At 37.9% G+C, this 16,885-nt stretch overlaps 1 protein-coding gene across 2 annotated transcripts in view; it reads left to right on the top strand.

Annotated features, from left to right (window-relative positions):
• The window catches only part of CHCHD3 (coiled-coil-helix-coiled-coil-helix domain containing 3), a 145,333-nt gene that overhangs the window by 20,260 nt on the left and 108,188 nt on the right, over positions 1–16,885 (top strand). For both annotated transcript variants that reach the window (XM_065743804.1, XM_065743803.1), the window contains exon 3: positions 7,725–7,809. In XM_065743804.1, coding sequence (XP_065599876.1) covers positions 7,725–7,809 — 85 coding nt within the window. The remainder of the gene's footprint in view (positions 1–7,724; positions 7,810–16,885) is intronic.

Here is a 16,885-nt window from a genome sequence, read left to right as displayed (position 1 = left end):
AGGTATTGCTGCACATTACCAATATTTAACAGTTAATACAAAATCCTGTCCTTGGAGGCACATGCTGTGTTTGTACTGAATCCCTGATTGCTGGAAGTGGCTGTAATTCTGAATTTGAATGGAAGAGCTGCTGTATATATTGGGAGCTAAATTTATATGAATCTGAAAACAGAATTTATGCTTAAGTATATTGTTCTTTAAAATGATATTAAAAATATTGTATAATAGGAAGACCAGTGCACTGTTTACAGCGCTTACTTGTTACCTTTTGTATACTGCTACAAGCAAACCCAGGCTCTTACAAAAAAATATATATTTTTTCCTTTGAATGTTATCATTGTTCCTCCACCAGAGTTTAGCACACAAAATATATTTTTTGCTGCCTTCGTTGCTATAGAAATCATATATAGTGGTTTTAAAACCAAAAATATTTCTGTTTTCTAGAGTATGCAATGAATAACTATATGACTCGATGATCCTTATGGGTCCTTTCCAACTCAAGATATTCTATGACTTAAGTTTTTAGGAATCCAGGATAAAGTTTCCTTGGCAGTGTTACTGATAGCCAAAGAGAACCAAAATACGTCATTCCACTGTTGAACTTTATGTTCCTAAGAGATTGGTGGCTCTGAGATGAAGTTTTTGTGTGTGCACAGCTGCACAGGGAGGTGTGAATGAAGCCGCCTTGCATCGCATTCACCATTGCTCTTTAACCTGGACCTCAAGTAGCCTATTTTGGGAAAGAGATGAATTTTGTTTCCATGGTTAGTCAGTCACTTGAGATAACTTCGAGAATGCCAGTAAAGGAAACAATTTTTTGATTAAACGAATAAGAAGTAAAATAAACACTTATTTCAGTCTGGTCTAGTGGAAGATACTGTATGCTGCTCGAGTGCATGTTCTGTATTTAGATGTCTCCTCGTTAGAAATGGATTCACAGATTAAATATTTTGTCTTTGCTGTCCTACTTAGCTGCTGTTGATATTGATGGGTTTTTTTGTGTGTATGATGTATGGAATTTAGATATAGTTCAAACTGCAGTGCTTATTAAGTGGAAAGATATTAGGTGTGTATGCATTTATAATCTTTGCATGTTGTGGATTTGATTGGACTGTGAGTGAGGAAACGTTTTAATTGCAAAAGACTCATAACTTATTTATAAGCCCATAGCCTGATGTCATGAATCCATCAGATTGCCACTGTGCTTTCTGTTTCAATATTTATGGCTGTTAGTGTGCTGTTAGGAATCTTCCTTGTGACATCTTCATTAACTTTAATGTCTACAAAGCTGTAGTTGTCTTTCCAGCTCCTGAGGCAGATGATGGGGTTGAAGCCAGCCCTAGGGTGGCTGTCCCAGGTGAGGTGGTTAATGCTCATCCTTAATGTGAACAGGGAATTGCTTTGTTGGAGCAGATCAATCAGTGGTTTGAATGGCCTAATGCACCGTTTGTCAATACCAGGTGCTACAGAGGTGAACACAAAAAAAATCTGTACTGATTAGGGAATATGTCCTACAAGGGGGGGGGGGAAAATAATTGCTACTGGTATTGAAGCCAGTCTTCCAACTCTACTTTATCTATTTTATAGTCTGTTTATATTCTTTGTTTTTTCTCACCTTTGATTTTACGTGATTTTAGTTCGGCTTCAACAATTTGAAGACACCCACTATTCATTTCAAGTAATACAAAACTGTCTTTTAAATACTGCCCTGTCAACATTGCTGAGAGTTTTTCAACAGTGTGTTACAGGAAAATGAATAGAAGCCATGAGCTGCCTGTTTTGCATTAGTTTTGGCCTTCTGTCTTCGCTGTGTTGAGACATCTCAGGTTTTCTTTCCATTATTTCACAGAATCAGAATATCAGTAATTGGAAGGGACCTTGAAGGACCATCTAGTCCAATCTCCCTGGTGGAGCAGGAACTTCTAATGCTTTTCCAGTAGGAAAGGGTTGTGTGGAAGTGCCATGTTTGCATGTAACTTCTGAATTTATTATTATTATTTCAGCTAAACCTAAAGGGAGCTCAAGGTCCTGGTGTTTCTGTAGATTTTGATAAGTCAAGGGCTGTGTTGAAAAGAGGCGTTACGACATATGTCTTGTTCACTGACCATCTTCGTTCAGCAAAGCTGAATGAAAAGGATCTAGTTATTTTCCTCCTTTATTTTGTAAATTCAGTCTCAGGATATTGTTTTCTTAAGTGTATTCTCTAAAGTATGTTTGATTGTATCAAACCTAAGTGTCTCTTAATAACTTAATGCACCTGCCCTTTCAAGAGGATTTAGTTAAGGTGCCTGATAGTAAATGCTGTTTCCATTAATTATTATTTTTTTAAAATCCCAAGACAAATGGGCAGACTCCTAGCTCTGCAATCTAGAGGTTATTTGATTAATTTCTCTGTATCGTATTTGTTGTTTCTCCGTCTGACCTTTTCTAAGCTGCAAGTATCTGCTTTAACTAATGCACGTTTGCAACTTTGGGTGCTGCCTTCTTGCTATGTTTTACTATCTTGTTGAATATTTGTTTTTCTATAAAGCGGCTTTAAACGAGAAGATATGAATCTAGGTCTCTTGATTAGAATGGACAGCAAGGGAAAAGCAAATGGAGGAAAATGTTGTCTAAATGTTATGAGTTGCATATATTCTAACACAGCAGTGTATGGTAGACCTAGAGTTACAGTTGCTGTTGTCTTCTCAAGAATTTTGCTTGTTGCAGAGTTCTTGGCTTTGGGCCCATGGTGCTGGTGGAAGGCTTCTGAGTGCTCCAAGATGGGAGTGAATTTTGTGTCTCTAAAGCCTCTGTAAGCTCTTCAGTACCCCTAGGAGCAATCCCTGAGGATTAAGGAAATATAATTATTCATAGTCTTTTGGACCCTGGGAAACATACAGGATGTATGCTTTATTTTTTTTGTCTGATTTTGAAGAACATGTGGAGAATGTTAAGTGACTTTGTACATTCCTGTAGTTCTAAGTTTTTCTATTTATTTTTTTCTTAAAGCAATTATATTACACTTTATGTAGATTATAGAGAACAATGTCTCTCTGTAAAAGTGGGACATTTTGGTCATTTTATTAAAACAAAAATAATTAGCATCAATGTGGAAATGCTGTTGCATTTGTAGAACTGTTGGTCTGCTTGTTTATTTCTCAAATTAAAACCCTACTGCAGTATGAAAGTGCTCTTATTTTGGAAGTTTTCTCTCCTTTCTGTTGGACGTGGCCGTAGATTTTAGCCACTAGATAGACAATGGCCATAGTTTATAGTTTCTTCTACTCTCTTAAGTCTTCCTTTTCAATGTTAAAGAAGCTGAATATACGAATACATGTATTGGCATGTCACTGAAGTACATAAAAATGGTTTGTTTTAAAATTGGTTAACTTACTTTTGCGCATTTTTAAGTTAAATTGTGTGTGTGAAGGGGAAGAAATGCATCATGTGTTTGCGATATACAGATGTTTATATCTAATAGAATATCAACACCTTTCAGAGGAGGAGGTGGCCAGATGTGAAAGCTCAGGTTCCTTCATCCTGGAGGCATCCAAATGGCAGAGTGCTCTCTGACAATCATTTCTTGGTCAGTGAAGCTTTGTTTTTACTTTCATTGTACACTTTTGTCGTTCGTGTCTGTGGTGATGTTACACAGAGCAGGCTGGTCAGTCTTTTAAGCACTGTGCAATCTGCTGCTAGAGCTGAGCAGGGTAATGAGCCTACTGGCAGTGCGGCTGGTGGCACTTGATTTCCATTATCCCGGAGAGAATACAGCTTATCAGACACCTATCAGCATCCACAACTCACATGCTAAGAGGACAGAGTTATTTCTGGGTACAGCACTATGGCTTTCTGAGTATAGTTCCCATTACTGACCATCTATCTAAATTATCTGGTGATGTGAACTGTGCATTAGCACATTCAGACTTGGTGAAAGGTAGAGCTGCATTTTACGCTCTTGTAGGAGCGTAAGGAAGCACTAGGGTGTAAGTGTGACTTCCTAAAAATAGTTGTCTGAAAATCTTCCAAGTTTCTCTTCTCTGGGATGCACTTCAAAATGAGTTTGACACTGATTACATTGTCCTGAAGAGCTTGAAAAGCTAGAGGTGAAGGAATAGCTAAGTAATTTTTTTTTGGCAGCTGTTATATGCTTAGTGTGTCCTGAATATGCTTATTTTTGCAGACTTACTTGTACTAGATCATAATATTATCTATTAGCTTGTTAGCAGTCTGGTTTTAACACACTGTAGTCTGAGCAGAGATTCACACTGTGGGGAAATTGTACCGTTTTTACCTAGAACAGTTCCATTTTTTTTTTCCTTATCCCCATTGTAATAAATTAATTTTTCTTTCTAAAAGCTTATTCCCCTAGAACATACCTCTCCTACTTATAAAACTGCAATTTTTTAACTGAAACGTCATAAACTTCCCATTGGGGAGCTACCTAATTATATCTTACAGTAATTCTATTGAGTGATCTATAGCTCCACTTTTATTCCCTATTAGTATTTGGCAGATCGATGGGCAACCTAATTGATTGTTAGGGTCAAATGTCTTTATTGGCTGATGCCTGAATCTCTTCTTATTATGACTTTAAAGACTGTTTTATGGTCTGTTAAAGTTCTTGTATTTGCTTTTGTACACCAGAGCAAGGAAACTCATGATATAGCTGCTGATGAACAACATTCTCATGCAACATTTCCTCTATTCTCAGGTGAAGTATTAAGGGTGTTAAATATTGAGGTATCTGAGTTGAACAAAACTGCAGTAAGAAACACCTGATTGTGGGTTTTCAGATTGTTCTGTGAATAAGGTGGCTGTGATGTGAAATAAATTCTTTGCTTTTATGACAGCTTAATCATTTCTAAGTGTGCAATTGCAGAACCTTAACAGCTCTTATTTTGGCTTGTGATGCTTACTGAGGTGCAGGGGAGATTAATGTGTGCTGCAGTACAAAACCAGGATCTTTGTGGTTGCCTGATATTTTGCTAAACTCTTTAGGTGAGTATTCTATCTGATCCTCGTTTGGGAATGTACAGGTGTGGTACTACGGGTTGATGTCTCCTCAAACAGAGGTTGTGAGCATATGCTTCTCTAGCCTCAGATCAGAAAATAGGGGAACAGTGATGGCAGTCAGGAGAGACAGTCCCAGTAAAAAGGGCATTTGCTTTTCTTTCAAGGTTTGTTGTAGTAATCTGTTAAAAAAAAACAAAACAAAAAAACAAAAAAAAACTATTTACCTCTGGGTTTTCATATATAACAGTATAATTTCAGAGTGAATTTTGCAGAAACTCACTTTACAGAATCACACAGAATCACGCTCACAAGTGTCCCCTTGTCCTTTCCTTCTGAAACTCCATCATCTGATAAAGTATTTGCTGTGTGGCAGAATGGCTGTTGATTCCTACTGCTTTACTTAGGGTACTTCTAACTGAATTAGTTACCCAAGGTTCCCATAGAGTCAATGAAGCTGCTTCATTCATTCATAAAACTCATTACTATAAATATCTACTTTGGATGAGAGAATTGCACATTGGGCTCTTTTAACTGTAAAGGGAACGTGGGCTAATGATGTTGGATAGATAATGTTTGTGGACCAGACTTCACTAAGAAAGTCTAAAGTGAAACTGTTCCACTTCTGAGCAAACTTATTTATTTATTTATTTATTTATTTATTTATTTATTTATACTTTTAAGCATTACCTGATAGTGTGCAGTGAAAGAGGCAGATTGCAGAATCACAGAACTGTAGGGGTTGGAAGGGACCTCTAGAGATCATAGAGTTCTCCAACCCCCTGCCAGTTAGAACCCCCCCCCAGACCAGGTTGCACAGGTAGGCATCCAGGTGGGTCTTGGATGTCTCCAGAGAAAAAGACTCCACCACCTCTCTGTGCCGGCTTTCCATTGCTCCATCACCCTTACTGTGAAGAAGTTCCCATCTTATTCTCTTTTGCCCTGGTATCTCCACGAATTTCTGACTGCTGACAGTTGTTGAATGCAGTCTCTATGCATAAGTACTTAATACAAACACATACTCTAAGGGGACTGCTTTATAAACATTATATTCCAATTGATTCCTGCCTTAAAATGCAGCTGTTGTTTTATAGTTACCTAAGCAAGCGTTTTTGTTTCTGCTTCTGAGGAGTTTGTGCCACCTTGAATTGAACATCTATAACATACGTTCTGAGGGTCTCTGTGTTTTGTTGCTGTGTGGGTCCAGAGAATGGAACCAGGTGCTTCATATGAGTAAGGAAACCTTCCTGTTGCCTGTAGTGCAATATAAAAGTACTGTAGAGTTGCTTTATGTATCTTTATGCGCAGGAAAATCACTCTTATTTACTGCTACAAATCCATACTGTCTGCAGAGTTAACAGCTGTTCTATCAAAGTTGCTGAAACTTTTGGTTACAAAGCTAATACGCTTTCTGAAAATGGAGAAAATAGCTCATTCTTACAAGTGAACTGTATTTGATTTGTTTTATTCCTACTATGCTTGTGTCAATTTGCCTTTGTGTGGAGAAAAATGTACAAAACTATCTCAAAAATGAGCGCGTGTGATTGGTTTGTTTTGACAGAGACAACCTTTCCTCTGGAAGTCTACTGAAACGTGTTTAATTGCTACAGCTTCAGATAAAGGAAGTAAATGCAATATTTCTGGTCTCTACAGTTGCCTATGGATGCACAGATCGTTCGTATTGAATAGCATTAATGTAGTAGCTTGCACGACTGAGCACTTGAATATCAATTCAGATTGGATATGAGGAAAAAAATCTTTTCAGAAAGAGTAGTGAATCAGTGTTGGAACAGGCTGCCCATGGCGGTGGTGGAATCACTGTCCCTGGAGGTGTTTAAAAATGTGAAAATGTGGCTCTGAGGGATGGACATAATTCAGTGGGCATGGTGGAGATGGGTTGGGAGTTCGACTGCTTGATCTTAGTGGTCTTATCCAACCTTTATGATTCTATGCTCAAAGAGTGGTGGAGGGAGCTGTTTTGTAAACCAAAGCCTCATTGAATGGCATTTGGTAGTCTTAGGTATCTTTCAGGCTTGTAGAATTAGTGGATCTTGTACTTATCTGTCTTTGTGTGGAAAAGTTAATTCATAGACTTGAAGAACTCGGTGCCCCGCTCTGTTGGTTCTTACCCAAACTTCGGACTAATGTGTCTGACTGAGGCAAAATAAATGAAATGCTTTTTTCCATGCCCACCTGATTAAGTGAAGTGAGAAGAATTTAAGGTGAAATCTTTTTTCCAGCAAGAGAGACTGAAAATATTGGTGTGTAAGATGTGATAAATGCTCTGTTGTTGGGGAAAAATATGTGTATAAAAATTCTTGATTAATTTCATAGGAAGTTATTTCCCCTCTGTTTCATGTGAATAAAAAGCATGTTTGTCTTTCCTACTTAGAGCTCAGATGTTTGCCCTGATTTTACTTTAGAACAGTGTATTTATTTTAAGAAAAATGTTCTTAATTTAACTATATCATCTTTAATTTAGCTGTACAGTACTGTGTATTTTCTTTGTAATTTTCAGAAGATACTGTTAATTGAAAAGTTGTTTAATCAGTATAATTTTTAATGGCTCTCTAGCACTGTACATTAAAATTTGAGAGGTAGTTAAATCGCAAGGAAACACTCCACTTTGTAAGAAAAAATAAATAAAATAATGTATTATGCAGTTGTTTCTGTAATTAGGAATATATTGTGTTCTGTTAACACTTCATTTAATTTTCTTTTAATTGTAGTTAATGATGAAGAGCTAAAGAAAAGAATAGCAGAAGAATTGGCATTAGAACGAGCCAGGAGAGACTCTGAAGCTCAAAAGAGAAGGTCTGTTTGTTAATAACAGTATTTAAAACAAACGTGATTAATGCTTTTATTACTGCTATTTATCTATTTATTCTGAACAGATAAATTATGTGCCTTCAAGACAGAATGGTAGGGAAAACTCTTGGGCTATATAACCAATTTTGACATTAAATATATGTTAAAAACAGCAAATCGACTGACATTGCCTTGTCAACATTCTGTATCAAATTTTTATATCAATTTTTATCTGACTTTTTTTTTTCCTACCTTTTAAAGTTAATCTTCATTCATTTCTCGATTCCCAAAAATCACTATGTAGAGATAGGGAGAATTATACAGGTGGGTTACTTATAACCCTCTCTGTTTTAAGTCCTGTTTGATCAGACAGTACATTTTTAACAGCAATAGAAATGGCACTTGTTATTTCTGTGAATTCTAGGTTTGTCTGTGCTGCAGAATGTTTCTAACTGCTTTAATACTTAATGTCTTAGCACTCTGAAGATGCAAAGTATGGTAGTTAGACAGTTCATCTGCAAAAAACCTTTTTGCTTTTCATTTTGTATATAAAACCATTACTTTGTAAGGTGTATTTTTCCAGAGACTGTAGAGGTTGTAATTACTGTGAAAGATTTGATAGAACCACACAGCGTAGCTGCGGAGTTTAGATGTAGAATTTTAAGAGTATGTTCCCTCTGTTGAGTATGATGCTGGGTAATTATTAGCAATTAAAAACTTCCAGTTTGAATTGCACACCGGTTTGGCTGTATAGTGATCTTGGTGGACTTGTGCGGTAATTCTTTGAGTTTCTTTCAGTGACTTTGGTAAAAAGATAATACAACACACAGATTACAGATATTAACCTATTCATTGTCTTTCCCTCTGAGAATGGCAAGAAAGGCTCATTATGATGGATTTTAAGAATTAGAATGCAATTAGTGCTGCTTAAACTGTCTGCTTATATATCAGTTGTTTCCTACACATCATTATGTTGTTATTTAATTGTGTTAGGCTGATGGAGTATGTAATTAGATAGGACTATATAAATGCCCAAGAAAATGAATCGGGCTTTTTTTTTTTTAATCAGCTGTAAAGGAAATCAATATGTAATAGTAAAATCTCTCCTCTTTGAACTGGACTTCGATGGGAAAGCCTGTGTTACATTTGAGCGTGGAGTTCATCTCAATATGTTTACAGTTACAGAAATGTTTGGGTTTTTTTTTAACTTTTTTTGTCCCTTGAGGCTTCTCAGTGATTTTCATCAAGTATGCCGTAACTCAGTTTCTGTTGGTGCTGCATTGATCTGTGAAAGGTAGGAAGCGGGCTGACTTTTCTCATAGCTGATATTAGATCTTACAGGGACTGTTGCTGGCAGCCTTCTTTACAGTGGCCAAGGATGGTGTAAAATCCATATGTTTCCTTAAAATTAGTTTCAAGAATCTGTGCTTTTGAAATACAAACTATCAAACTAAGTTTAAAACAAAAATACCAAGATGAAAATAACCTGTTAAAAGTTTCATTAAGTAGCTTTTAGATCTTTTCCAGGGTGTTTTTTTTTATTTTTTAGAAATAATAAAGAGTTTCTTATTTTATTTTCTACATACCATGTATAATCGAAAATACATTTTTGGCTGGAGCATAAAGGCTCTTGTCATGTCTCATGAAAGGTGGAAATGTTTACTTAGCAGTTTCTTGAGGTGTTCTATAGACCAAATTCTGGTTGAAGTCCGTGCTTTAAAAAAGCATTGGAGAAGCACTGTAGCAAATGTGGAGCTGTTTCCTTTCAGAACATGTTCTTCTGGGAGTGAAGTGACTGCCGCTATGTTGACCACTTGAAGAACAGATTTATGTTGTTCAGGTTCAGCATACCTACCTGTTCTATTCCAGTTGAGAAAGCAATGTCTCCCAGATTCAGGGGCATGAGGAAAGTTGTGTAGTGTTCTTTTTTGAAGCCAAGATCCATACTTTCAGGCAAAAAAAGCCTGCAATTTTCTGTACAACATCAGTATCATTCTTCTGGGCTCTCATGTACTTTTAGAGTCGGTATAATTTTTCATCATTACTTGACTTCAATTTTGAAGCAAAAACTCAAGAGCTTGGTGCACACTGTTCAGATGGAATGTTTTATACCTTGCATGTTGGTGCAATGCAGAGACTTCTAGGCAATATAGACGAGAAAGCCTAAGACTTCTTTTGCATTTAGTTTATATATAGTTAACGTGGAAGCACATTGATGGAGTGTTGGAAGATGGAACAAAACCTGAGATCACAGCTGTGCTGTGCTTAAAACATAAACTGGATTAAAACTGTTATAGAAAAAACAATTGATAGCATTCATATATTAATACTTGGAAATGTGAGAAAAAGAAGTGAAATGTAGGCTTACCTATATGGGGGATGCAGAGTACAAATACACTGGTGCTGTTTAAGGCTGTTTGGATTGAGGAGAGATGGTGTCTGATGTTTGTGCTGATAGTATCATGTAGAATGGCAATTCAGTAGCTCTTTCAGCTTGTAGTTCAGGCTCTTTGGTAAGGGCAGTTGAGCAGAATGAAACCAGACCTCTGCATTTTGATGAAAGATTTTGCTACTTTTGTCTGGTGAGGAACAACTTGGAATGCTCTACTTCTAGTGATTAATTTTTTTGGAAGGGTTATGGTAGGGACATAAGCCCATCATTAGTGAATTTAATGGATACCATAGTATTAAAAACTACTTGGCTTTGCACTTTCAAAACAAAAAAAAAAAATCAATTTGATAACCTACTACTTTTATTTCCTGAGTGTCTTTAAATCAGGTATTGATGGTATGTGATGTTGATATCTATAATTAGTTTTTGTTTTTGCATTTATTTCATAAAATGTTTTCCAAAGATGATGTATTTTATAAGTACATATATTCATTCAATTGTATATATTCATTTAAGACTGTGAAAAAAGATGTTTATTAACTTGCTCTATATAGTTTATTTATTCATACATACGTATTCAGTACAAATGGTTTAAATTTCCCCCAAACTATGATCAATCTCTCCAGGATTTTCTTCTCTCAGAATTTGGAAGTATGAAGTGGTTGTGGAAGCATCATAAATTAATGCAAAAGTTAATAACTACCATCATGAGAACATGTGTGGCTTGTAATCTGTTGATGGAAATTGAAGCACTGCCAGTGGCTGAATTCCCTCATGTTTAACCATTCTGGGCCAGAACACCACCTCATCTCGCATATTGTTTTCACAGCCCAACTAATGGACAAACATTCCTGGAAGTGCTTTAATAAAGCTGCCTTCTGGCTGAATTTCCCCTGGGACTTTATCTACTTATTCTGATATAGACTGGGTGAATACAGTTGCTGCCTATAGAATTATTAGTATTTTTTTATTATTTCCATCTTCTTAAGTGAAAGCAATATTTATCCTCTTAGAAATGGTCAGAGTTGTATGTGAAAGGATCTTCCTTGTGTTGGAGATGGAGTCTTCAGAACCTCCAGTAGGTACTCCTATGCCCTCCAGCTTGTTATGGAGAAGAAGTGTGTGTTAGCAGTGCAGAGTTTTGCAATAATGCTGTTGTTCATAGTCTGTTTTCCATTTCATGTTTTCATTTAATGAAAACAGAGACTTAGCCAGTACCTTAATGATGTATTTGTGGCTTATTGAGCAATTACGTGGGCATGTTTGAAGACTTTCTGGATGAGTTTTGTTACTGCCTCTGGTATATATGGACTCCTCAGAGCAACTGAAAAAGCAAGCTTTTGTCCCCTGTTAAATGCCTGCCACAGCCTCCGCTACACATCTCTAGAAGAGAAGCTTCCTAAAAAAAGAAAAAATAAGTGTGAGAACCTGAGTTTGAGTGTCAACCAGGAATAGATAATTGTTGGCACTGTTTCTTTTTCCACAAAGTTCTTAACTTTATTCTCCAGTGTCATAATATAAAGAGATGCCAGATTTGTGAAGCTAGATATTTGCCGTGACATGAAATTATACAAAGTATGACACAGAAATTTCTGAAGTCTTGGAGCTGTTTGGATTTCTTCCTGAAGTATAGTTTTACAGACATAGATCAATACACTATAACTTGTCACAGCTGTTGAACTTGTTTATTGGAATAAATTTGGTTATGAGGGAAGTCTGAAATAACTTTGCTGTGTCAGAAGACTTTGAAATAATTAGAAGCATTTAGAATATCATAGAATAGCTCAGTTGGAAGGGACCTGGCAGGATTATTAGTCTAACAAAACATTAGTGCATCACTGAGAGTGTTACCAAATGCCTCTTGAGCATCTTCACAAGCATGGAGCGTCAACCACCTTGAATGGAAGCCTGTTCCAGTGTTTTATAGTACAAAAAGTACTGACATATCTCCTCAACTTCAGCCATGAGAAGCTGCTTCTGGTCAGCAAGATACATCTGTTCCATCAGGATTTGCAGAGATGTCTGTGCAGCTCAGTGAACCAGTGGCTGTGTTCTGGGTCAAGATAACAGTAATAAGCTAGCACTAGGGATAACGAATTGCACTTCTGGAAGGAATAAGACATGACAGTTAATAGCAAGAAATAAATGCTATCAGTCATGAAGGTTCTCCAGTTTTCCTTATTGTTGTTTCTCAATGTCACCCTGCCTTGCTTTAGTGTGTGTCTCACTGGTACTTTCCTTATTAACCTGAGTGGCGGAATCTAAATATATAAGTTTCTTTTTGCATTTTCTCTGCTTATTCTGAACAAGCTCAGCAAGTATTCATTGTGCTTTCTTAATTTCTCAAGAAGCTGATATGTAAAAAACTCAAAACACTGTGACTCTGCAGGACAAGCTTGGGGGAAGAATGTGGCTTTTTCTCTTCTGACTGTTGATGTGTGAACTGAACAGATCTTTATCCACCATATATACTAACTTTGTTCTTGAATATAGATTCATAGAATCATTAAGGTTGGAAAAGACCTCTAAGATCATCTAGTCCTACTGTCCTACTCTTACCAATCTTGTCCACTAAACCATGCCCCTAACTTCTGTGTGAGTATTATGTCCAATTCTGGAGTCCCCAACACAAAAGGACATAGATTTATTTGTAGCAGGGCCAGGGGAGGGCCATCAAGATGATCAGAAGGCTGGAGCATCTCCCTTATGGGGACAGGCTGAGAGAGCTTGGGGCTTTTCAGCCTGGAGAAGAGAAGGCTCCAAGGAAACCTTACAGCGGCCCTCCAGCACTTGAAAGGGGCCTACAGGAAAGCTGAGGAGGGACTTTTTATACAGGCATGTAGAGTCATAGAATAGCTCAAGTTGGAAAAGACCATCAAGATCATCACGTCCAAACAATGTTGTAACAGAAAGAAAGGAAATCCTCTTTAAACCAGAAAAGTGTAGATTTAGACTAGGTACTAGGATGGAATGCTGTGAGGGTGGTGAGACACTGGAACAGGTTGCCCAGAAAGCCTGTAATTCCCCCTCCCTGGAAATGTTCAAGGCCAGGCTGGATGGGACATTGAGCAACCTGGTCTGGTGGGAGGTGTCCCTGACTATGGAAGGGGTTTGGAACTGGATGATCTGAAGGGCACCTTCCATCCCAAACCATTCTGTGATTCTAATTCCGAGGGATCTCCTTGAAAGAGTCCAACAAAGGGCTACAAAGATGATAAAGGGCATCCTCTTAATAGCACCTCCCTTTTGAGGAAAGGCTGAGAGAACTGGGTCTGTTCAGCCTTGAGAGAAGGAAACTCGGAGGGGATCTGATCCACATTTATAAATATTTAAGGAGTGGGAGGCAAAGGAACAAGGCTGGACTCTTCTCTGCAGTGTACCTCAATAGGATGAGGTGAAACGTCCACACACTGAAGCATAGCAAGTTCCTCACAAATGTGCATGGGAATTTCTTCACAGTGAGGGTGATGGAGCACTGGCACAGGATGTACAGAGGGGTGGTGGAGTCTCCTTCTCTGGAGACGTTCAAGACCCACCTGGACACCTACCTGTGCAACCTGGGCTAGGGAGCTGCTTTGGCAGGGGGGTTGGACTCAGTGACTTCTGGAGGTCCCTTCCAGCCCCTACAATTCTGTGATTCTGTGAAAGTTTGCTTATATTTAAATAAGGAGCATGGCCATGTGTGTTCTACAGACAAACATTTCTGGTATAGAAGGGTTATTGTGATCCCTTGTGAAGGGATTTGGGTGGGTGGTGACTATCACTGTTTGAGAAGTGGTGGTTATCTGGACATCAACTATTTTGACGTGGAGATCAGAAGAGAACTACCAGCTGCAGGAGGAAGATTATTTTTGTGTCTCTGAACTACCTTGTAATGCAACTATGGGTACAATCCCTGTTGTCCCTCCCCTGGATTGGCTACTGCTTATTTTGTGGGAGGTCAAGCAAAAAATGAATTAGCTGTTAATGGCTTTTGATAACTCTTAAAGCTTTGCTCTGCTTTGACTGGCTGGTCTACTATGAATTCTTTGGTAAACTTTTGCTTTGAAAAGCTACAAGAAAAATGCTTTCCTTGAATTAGACAGACCATAGATTTTCAAACATTCCTTGCTAATGACTTGCTGAAGTCTGCTGGGCTCCATATGGTGTGGTATTTTATCTGTCATTAGCAGGATGAATTATTACAGCCTCTGTATTTCTAAACATACTCATCTGTTTAAGGGAAAATTTTTCTAAACTGTAAATCAGCTTTTAAAAATATGTACATAGCAGTGCACAAAGGTGGCTCTCAGTGGTAGGTTGTTTGATTGCAGTCATTCATTTTGTACTCCTTTTTATTCTTCTTACGTTTTGGAAGGGTCTCCATATAACTGTGGTTCACTTTACGATTTAATTGATACTCTCATGTGTCTGAGTGCCTCCTCCCGAATTTGTTTTGTCATGTCTCAGCAGCACATTGCATACGTGCTCATAGTAAACTTCATGGTGTGGACAGCTTTTGCAGAAAAGAACAACAAATTCACCTGTGCAAATGTAAAGTGAAGGAAGAATGAGGAACAATATTGGAGATCCCTTTGGGAAACTACATACCAAAAACGTTATATTAAAATCAATACTGGAGCTTGACCTTTTTGTGGTACAGTGTATTTTAAAGCTTACTATTGATTTCTGTTTTAATAACATGTTTATTTTAGTTTACTGGCATTGGTCTGGAGAATGTAAGAAAAAATAAAATGATTGATTTATTTAGAATATTCACTTCATGATTTACTGAAGAACATTTTAACTTATTTCATATAGGTTGTGCATTAAATATGGTGAAAAATCTTTTAAATAGATTTTTTTTTCCTTCCTAACTGATTCTATTTTCTGAAGCAATTAGATACCCAATTTGACATATAGCTGGCTTTTTCTCCCAGTATATTTTTATGTAAGGGACAAAAAGCTTTTTTAGTAAGGTAGTAATCATAGAATCATAGAATAGTCTGGGTTGAAAAGGACCTGAAAGATCATCCAGCTTCAGCCCCACTACTGTGGGCAGAGTTGCCAACCACTAGAGCAGGCTGCCCAGAGCCACATCCAGCCTTGTCTTGAATGCTTCCAGGGATGAGGCATCCACAACCACTCTGGGCAACCTGTTCCAGTACATCACCACCCTCTGAGTGAAAGCCTTCCTCCTAACATATAACTGAAGTTTTCCCTGCTTAGTTTCAAACCATTCCCCCATGTCACTATCCACCCATGTACAGTCGTTACCCTTCATATTGATACGCTCCCTTCAAGTACTGGAAGGCCACAATGAGGTCGTTCTGGAACCTTCTCGAAGTTAAACAAGCCCAGTTCCTTCAACTTTTTTTCATAGGAGAGGTGCTCCAGCCCTCCAGTTGTAATCTAGTGTTCTACCAGGGGGACCTCCTGATAGTTTGAAAGCAGTCAGAAAAATTGCATCGTCTCTAATGCTGATGTCAGGATAGAATCCTTCCATGGTAAAACTTCCATGGTACTGCAAAATTGGATGCATTTATTTCAACTTCTGTTAGACCAGGAATAAGAATTTTCTGTTTTCTCACCTGAATGACCCTACTGTTTTTAAAAAGCAGCTGAAGAATTTCACTCAGCTAGTAATCGGATTTGGGAATGCAAGAATTGTTGCACCAGACTCACACCAGAGACTTGCCTCCTCTGGTTGCTCTCCTTCTGACAAGCTTTCTTTGAAGTGCTGCAGAGATTTGAGCAATGTTTGAATGCAATTGGGAGAAATTGCTTTTAGAGGAAGTTTCCTTGTCCACTGTTGCTATTCCTGGGAGAAAAAATGGTGTTGCACGCTGGTGTGAGAAGCTGTGCATGTCACGTAGAGCTCTGCTGTCAGTGCTGCCGCAGCGCTGTTGCTGATGGAAACTTATTCTGTGTTGATACACTTTCATACAGTATAACTTGTTTTCCATGAATGCTGGGAAGATTAACCTTTTTCTAACGTAATATTCAGTATATTGGGAGAAAATAACTGACAACTCAGTTGAGAGAAGCAAAAATTCAATATTTATAGCGATGAATGGGACTTTGGAAAAAAGAAGACTTAAATTGCATATGAACTGGAGAGAAAGGCTCATGTGACATCTAATAAGGGCTTCCTATCTCTGAACGTGGCATGTAAGTTTGTGGGACTCTTGTTCCATATTTGAAGGCGCTCAGCTGGTGAAACAGCAGAGAGAAAACTTTAAATAGCAGAATGTTGACTAAGCTTTTCTGAAGTGCAGAAAGAGATGCATAGTGGTCGGGTGACAACTATTTGTCTACCGGAACAAAATATTCAAGTTTGATGTGAGACTGATATCATAAAAATAATGGCAATAGAGTAAAACCTACTTGCTTTGACTGCAGAAAAGGCCAGTTCAGCCTTGGGACAGGGGAGCACTCATGGAAAAAGGAGCACATTTTTCACTGATTCCACTAACTGAATTTATCTTATTCTCCTTTTGTAGTTACACCTTTTTCTTCCTTTCACAGCAGAAGTACCTCTGTCCTATCTCACATCCAGCGCAAGGTTTAGATATGTACTTATTATTCTGTAGTATTGGATGGTCTGAGATAACTGCTCTGTCAGAGGAAGGGAAGGGATGAGCAAGGTCAGGCTGGGTCGAAACTTTGCAGGTGAGAGAAGACACCAAGATTACATGTGAAGATGTGAGA

Source organism: Cyrtonyx montezumae, unplaced genomic scaffold (assembly GCF_038088225.1).
Source record: "Cyrtonyx montezumae isolate F1298 unplaced genomic scaffold, pur_monq_1.0 scaffold_3, whole genome shotgun sequence".
In the NCBI taxonomy this organism is placed as follows: Eukaryota; Metazoa; Chordata; class Aves; order Galliformes; family Odontophoridae; genus Cyrtonyx; species Cyrtonyx montezumae.
The sequence above is the reverse complement of the archived record's forward strand: the minus strand, read 5'-3'. Positions and strand labels throughout refer to the sequence as shown.